Source organism: Drosophila persimilis, unplaced genomic scaffold (genome assembly GCF_003286085.1).
Source record: "Drosophila persimilis strain 14011-0111.01,24,50 unplaced genomic scaffold, DperRS2 tig00000124-arrow-pilon, whole genome shotgun sequence".
Classification (NCBI taxonomy): Eukaryota; Metazoa; Arthropoda; class Insecta; order Diptera; family Drosophilidae; genus Drosophila; species Drosophila persimilis.
In genome coordinates this window covers 11,986,131-11,992,979 of record NW_020825294.1, presented here as the reverse complement: position 1 = coordinate 11,992,979, position 6,849 = coordinate 11,986,131, and the positions used below count along the sequence as shown (strand labels likewise).

The following is a 6,849-nucleotide window of genomic DNA, read 5'->3' as shown; positions in this document are numbered from 1 at the left end:
GTAAATACATATACTGAGACCTTGCCCTGAATTATTATCTGATTCTACTTTAAATTTTTGAAGAATCTCTTCAGAAAATCCCCATATACAAATACAAAGATTAATTTCAGTATATCTTACATATGTACATATGTGTATAAAGAGCATATGTTATTATTTTCAAAATTTTAATTTTTTTCCAAAATAAAATAGAATATGTTGTAGCAAAAATATCATTCGATATAAATATCATTTATATGTATTTAAGAACAAATTTAACAACAATCCTTATAAATACTCGTACATACATACATACATATATATGTATGTACATATGTGCTTGTATATATATACAGAAAATATGAATATGGCATCCCCCGTCCATTGCATTGATGCGATAATACCTTTTACTGCCACTTCCCCTCACTGCACTCCCGCATCCGTTTCGGGACGCCCGACCCAATCCCAATAGAAGGCACTGCCACAAATAATGCCGGTACCGATCCCCTCCTCACGGCTCCCACTGATAAGAGCCCATACAGTTATTTCAGTGTCAAGCAAAGAGCAAATATTTTGTTGTAGCGGAGCGTGCGTAACATCGCTTGGGTTCTAATCCGACGCATGGGTGCGAGCGAGCGCGGGGATCGAGTTTCAGCCAGAGCTGATAAGAGCGACCCAGCGCGAGCAGGTAGCAGCCCCCATATCGACATCGACGTCGACATTGACTCTCTAACATCGGCGTCGACGTTGAACCAGAAGCGGCAACTTTTCTATAGCATCAGATCCTGAACGGCGTTCATTTCTCGCTTTGCCTTCGCTGTCTGCGGTCGTGTGTGCTGTCTGTCGCGTCTCAAAAAAGAGTGTGAGAATCGAAAGCGTTTTTGCGTGCTTCGAGAATTCCGAAAGAATCAATATTATCAACTCCAAAAAACCACAAAAGTGAATTATGTAAGTTTAGCAACTCAAAAGCGAATGAAATATTGAATTTGAGTGCGTGACTTCCTCGTAACACGTGCGAGAGATCCGATCCGTGGTGTTTGTTTGATTTGCCTCCATCGTAGCCTTGCCAACATTTGTTTCGTCTAATTCTGTTTAGTGGGTCAGTGCACTGCTGGCGAGAGTTCATTGTCACCTCGGAGAAGATCGCTCTCCGATATCGTCCATATCCTCCATTCCCCACTTCGCTCGCCCTCTCTTTCGGCCCATTGCTTTGATCGAGCCTCCTTTACATCAGACGACGGAACTCTTTCCTTGGTCTCTAGTTTCGGATACCCTACATTTATTCCTTTTGCACAAGGGTATATTTAGAGTAGTGGCTGACTATAAATAGAATATATAAAACATTAATACATATCGTCAATACCGATTGGCAATATTCGTCTCATTGTCTCATTGTTTTTCTCGCTTCTATTGGGATGTAAATCTCAGTAGAGGGTATCCTACGTACCACCACGGCCAGAACATCTTGTTGTTGCTCTTTGCGCCTACCTCTCATTCTCGTTCCACGCTTTCGGAATGTCTTCGGGTTGTGCGTTGTCATTGGTGGTGGGAATCGAAGAACGGAATAGTTGCCAAATATTTTTAGATGCTGGCCTATTATCAGTTTTGTTTTCATACGCAGTTTCTTGCTCTTCTTTTACATTTGTCGCTCTCCCCGGCGAAACACTCGCTGCGGGAAACATTCTCGATCACAAATGCGTAATTCTGCTTGAGTCTCAAACATTCGCACATAACAATCGCCTGGCGACAAAGGTTTCGACGTTCCCCTTATCGGAAAGCCGGTTTCCCTACATACTCGTATTTGTAGTTCTTACAGTTGCTGTAGGCTGCGGCTCAAAATGTTCTATAAAATATGTATTATTTCTTATGTACCGACAAACAAACATGCCTTGCCCGCGTGCCACTTTCATTACTATTCATTTTTATGATTTGCGAGTCAACTGCCATAATCTCAGGGCACGGAGCACCTAACCTAAGCAGGTTTTCCATCATATGGGCCAAAAACAGAAGAGACACTTCCATTAGCCTGATAGTAGAGTGCCTTTGGGGCATTTAACTTGCAACAATTTTAACTGCCAATCATTCAATGTGCGGAATGTGTACTTCGAAGCCCGCCAATCAATCTTAAATAATCGCAGGCGGAACTCGGTAAAAACCTTATAAAATATAGCCAATAATAATGGGGTTTTCACTCATCGGAAATTCATACATACATATGTATGTATTCATACTATGTCTATGCCTATGAATGCGCTGACCCTTTGGACTCTCCTGATTGCCGAGTCAGCTGTTTTAGCTGTTTCATTCTGGACTGAATTCTTCATTAGCTTGTTATTTATTTTGGGTCTTATCTCCCCTTAGTTTTTCGTATGCACCGCTAACTGGCCAACATTTATTGATTAATAAAGGAAAAACAAAACCTGGAAATAGACTTGTAGGTGGTTTTGGTATGCTTTGCAGATACCACCAATTACGAGTCTTGGCCTTTGTACCGGGCCAAATAAAACCCATTGAAAAAAACTTACCACTGTCGGGGCCAATGCCTTCGTGCCACCATATTCCGATTTGATAACTCTCAACGAGATAAGTGGTGTGCATAATAGCCGAAATTCTGTAAGATTGAAGCGATTGTGTGAAAGCGTTTCCTTTGATATTTAATACGAGTATTCCTTTATCGAGCAGTAACTCCTAGTCAATCCACAATACCAGTTTTAACATTCAAATATGTACATAAATATACATATGTATGACACGTTAAAGTTTTGATATGAGTACCACCCCATAATCAGGTGTTAAGTCATATTATTCGAGCGAATGATAAGAGGCTTCATATGAAACGGAAGCCTTGACATTGGCCAACCCAAAGAACAGCTCGAGTGGTGGTCTTATCGGGGATGGAAGAAAAGGCAAGAACCAAGAACCTGTGTACATTCGCACTTTAGTCATAGATCGTATGATTTCTCGAGCCGCCGCTCTATTTCCACCCACCTGCAAGTCAATTTGCTTAAAACTAAATTAGCCGCGCAGGTGAAAGTGAAAAACTAATCTCGCTTTTGCTTAACTCAAACTCGATTTCAGACCGCCAACGTCATGTCCGCCAACGAAGCGCTCTTTAATCGTCCCGGCCCCAATCGCCTGAGGCAGGCGGAGGTCTATCGCACCACCAATCCGAAGGATGCCGTGAAGATACGCATGCAGAAGGAGGGAATTGGCGCCGAGGAGCCCATCTCCATTCCCGGCCTGCTCAAGCGTACGGTCAACAACTTCCCCGACTACCCCGCCCTGCGCACCAAGACCGGAAAGACTGGCTATCAGACAGTCACCTACAAGTGAGTACAGTACGGAGGACGCTGGCTGGCTAATCCGATTCCGAATTTTTGCAATTTACTTACCTCCGCTAATTGCATTACCACGCCACGCCATCCCCCACCCAGACAATATGAGGAGAAGGTGCACCAGGTGGCCAAGGCGTTCATTAAGATCGGCCTGGAGGAGCACCACTCGGTGGGAGTGCTGGCCTTCAACTGCGCCGAGTGGTTCTACTCGGCGATGGGCGCCATCCACGCCCGTGGCATCATCGCCGGCATCTACACCACGAACTCCGCCGACGCAGTGCTCCACGTGCTGGAGAACTCCCAGGCCCAGATCGTGGTCGTTGACGATTCCAAGCAGATGGACAAGATTCACTCCATCCGGGATAAGTTGCCCCAACTCAAGGCGGCCATACAGATCCAGGAGCCCTACGCGCCGTACCTCAAGAAGGAGGATGGCTACTATCGGGTGAGTGGGGCTTACTATACCTACTGTAATTCGATTTAATTAACGGCTCTCCCCTCCTCTCGTTCCAGTGGTCGGAAATTGAGTCGATGAACGTGAGCGACGTGGAGGATCAGTACAAGACCCGCTTGGAGAACATTGCGATCAACGAGTGCTGCTGTCTAGTGTACACCTCCGGCACCGTCGGTATGCCCAAAGGCGTGATGCTATCCCACGACAACATCAGCTTCGACACCCGGGGCATCGCCAAGTCGATGGAGCGCGTTGTGGCCGGCTCGGAGTCGATTGTCTCCTATCTGCCCCTCTCCCACGTGGCCGCCCAGACGGTGGACATCTACACGTGCGCCTCGATCGCCGGCTGCATTTGGTTCGCCGACAAGGACGCGCTGAAGGGCACTCTGGTAAAGACGCTGCAGGATGCAAGGCCCACGCGGTTCATGGGCGTTCCGCGCGTCTACGAGAAGTTCCAGGAACGCATGGTGGCCGTGGCCAGCTCCAGCGGTAGCTTCAAGAAGATGATCGCCGGCTGGGCCAAGGGCATCACTCTGAAGCACTACATGGCGAGTCAAGGGTAAGTATTCCCCAAACCGGACGAAACGGCGGCCACCAAATACTTCAACTTCTGCTTTGTGTGCCCATAAATTATGCAAAAAGGATGCACAGTTAAAGTGGCTGCAGCGCCGACCCGACCCGTTCCTATCCTCCACTTATAAACTCCATTCCATGCCTGCATTTTTCATGCCCCAGCCTCCTGGCCAGCCAGCTCAAGGGCCGAGGAGCAGAGTGTCCTGGCTGCCCGGGAAGACGTGTTTCGGTTCTGCTAAATTATGCAAGCCGAGCGCCAACGCTCTGTGCCTGGGCCGTGCACTGGTTTAAGCGAGAATCACTGACAACAACATTACTCATACGTCTCGTGCAGCACGCGGGCACGGCTCCCCCCTGCTGCCGGCAATCGCCAGGACATGCCATGCGGGCACGTCCTCGAAAGCGGGGACAGAGCCGGCAACCAGCCACCAGCAGATATTTCGGCCATCGTGAGAAGCTTCCACCTGAAAATACTTTAGCAGTGATTGGAGCATTAGAAAACCCATCATCCCTGCCCTTTAAGAGCAAAGCAACATCCGCAACGAGAATGAAGGCTTTCTAAGCAACAGCTTAAATATATACTTTCCTAATAGTTTTTCTGTCTATAAAGAGGAGCAGGCGTCTATTAAAAATTCAAAAGCCGACTGTAGGAGTATGAAGACCCCTCTTAGCTCCCTGTTGTATTGGTGGCAGCCTCGAAAAACTCATCAGCAAACAATACTAATTAAAGTTTTGTCCAACGTTCTTGCAGTAAGAGCTCCGGAGGCTTCCGCTACAAGATTGCCAAGTCGCTCATTATGTCCAAGGTGAAGCAGGCCCTGGGTTTCGATCGGGTGATTACCCTGGTCAGTGCAGCGGCCCCCATGTCGCCGGAGACGAAGAAGTACTTCCTCAGTCTGGATCTGAAGATCCTTGATGCCTTTGGCATGTCGGAGACAGCCGGTTGCCACACCATTTGCCTTCCCGACTCGCTCTCGCTGAACTCCATTGGCAAGACCCTGCCCGGCTGCGAGTCGAAGTTCATCAACAAGGACAGCAACGGCCATGGCGAGCTGTGCATCCGCGGACGCCACGTGTTCATGGGATACATTGACAACAAGGAGAAAACTGAAGAATCGCTGGACGATGACTGCTGGCTGCACTCTGGAGATTTGGGCTTTGTTGACGATAGGGGCTACGTCAGCTTAACAGGCCGCTCTAAGGAGATCATCATTACGGCTGGCGGCGAGAACATTCCGCCCGTTCACATCGAGAACATGATCAAGAAGGAGCTCGATGGCATCTCCAATGCCTTCCTGGTGGGAGAGCAGCGCAAGTATCTGACAGTTCTGGTCACTATTAAGGTGGGTTCATCCTGAGAATTTGCTGAATGTACTGCATACTGACTCCTTCTTTCCTTCAGACCGAAATGGACAAGGATTCTGGCGAACCTTTGGACGAGTTGAGCCACGAGTCTTCTGTGTGGGTGAAGTCGCTGGGAGTGGAGCACAAAACAGTCTCGGACATCCTCAAGGCCGGTCCCTGCCCCAAGGTGTGGAAGTCCATCGAGGATGGCATCAAGCGAGCCAACAAAGTCTCCATCTCCAATGCCCAAAAGGTCCAGAAATTCAGCATTTTACCGCATGACTTCTCCATACCCACCGGCGAGCTGGGACCCACACTGAAGGTCAAGCGCAACGTGGTGTCCAAGATGTATGCCGATGAGATCGAGAAACTCTATGCATAGACCATTAATCCCAATCCCAAGGAACACACTAAAAAACAAAGAAAAAGAGAGCTATGAAAGAGCGGAACCTGAGCTTTAATGTGAAATTGAATTTAACGGACTTTCAAGCCAATAGAGTGCCACTTTATATAGATAGGATATAGGCTGATGTTAACTGTTGGATATTATACTTAACCTACACACGCGCTCTAGAAGAATGCAGTTGGGACCACTACTCGTATGCCTGCTGTCCTGGGCTCTAGCTTTCCGCCAACTGGATCCACAGATCTTCTATTTAGTACCTAAGTTTTAAATTTGTATATGCTAACTTGTTTTACCAACTGAAACGCAATGAATTGATTATTGTCTGAAGTGCCACAATAAATTTATATAGATATGTACGTAACTCTTGCTTTGGCAATCAGCATATCGCACTTAAAGGATGGATAAGGTGCCAAAGCTGAGGAACAAGCAGCAGGAATGACAATTTCAAACATAATGCAGAACAGAGAAGAGAGCGACAGTTCAAAATATACAGAACACAACATGGAAATGAAACCCGCACGTTGGTCACCAAAATAATGGAAGCTGACGAGCTTTTTCGACAAGTCTGTCTTCACATTTGGGAATAAGATTTCTCCGTTGTTCGATTTTCATCCATGGTTTTATTGTTCCATGTTTTAGTGTACAAAGTAATGTATAAGATTATTGGATGGCCGTGAACAAAGTAGTGTTTAAAACTGCACATAAGGCAATGAGGATGAGGCAATATATTTGTGTGTGTTCAAGTTGCAAGTTGTACT

At 46.9% G+C, this 6,849-nt stretch overlaps 1 protein-coding gene across 1 annotated transcript; it reads left to right on the top strand.

The window, feature by feature from the left end:
• The first annotated feature begins 802 nt into the window (after positions 1-802).
• Positions 803-6,452, top strand: LOC6598107 (very long-chain-fatty-acid--CoA ligase bubblegum). Its single transcript, XM_002023212.2, has 6 exons — positions 803-927; positions 3,058-3,308; positions 3,414-3,759; positions 3,828-4,327; positions 5,093-5,684; positions 5,744-6,452. Exons 2-6 carry the CDS (start codon positions 3,070-3,072, stop codon positions 6,065-6,067), a joined length of 2,001 nt encoding a protein of 666 aa, XP_002023248.1. The 5' UTR covers positions 803-927; positions 3,058-3,069; the 3' UTR covers positions 6,068-6,452.
• Positions 6,453-6,849: the final 397 nt, after the last annotated feature.

What these genes read in the sequence shown, in the direction of transcription:
- LOC6598107 (XM_002023212.2), top strand. Translation starts at nt 3,070, where the DNA reads ATGTCCGCCAACGAAGCGCTCTTTAATCGTCCCGGCCCCAATCGCCTG. An exon ending in AGGAGGATGGCTACTATCGG is followed by an intron (nt 3,760 to 3,827) that starts GTGAGTGGGGCT and finishes CTCTCGTTCCAG; the next exon opens with TGGTCGGAAATTGAGTCGAT. An exon ending in CAGTTCTGGTCACTATTAAG is followed by an intron (nt 5,685 to 5,743) that starts GTGGGTTCATCC and finishes TCTTTCCTTCAG; the next exon opens with ACCGAAATGGACAAGGATTC.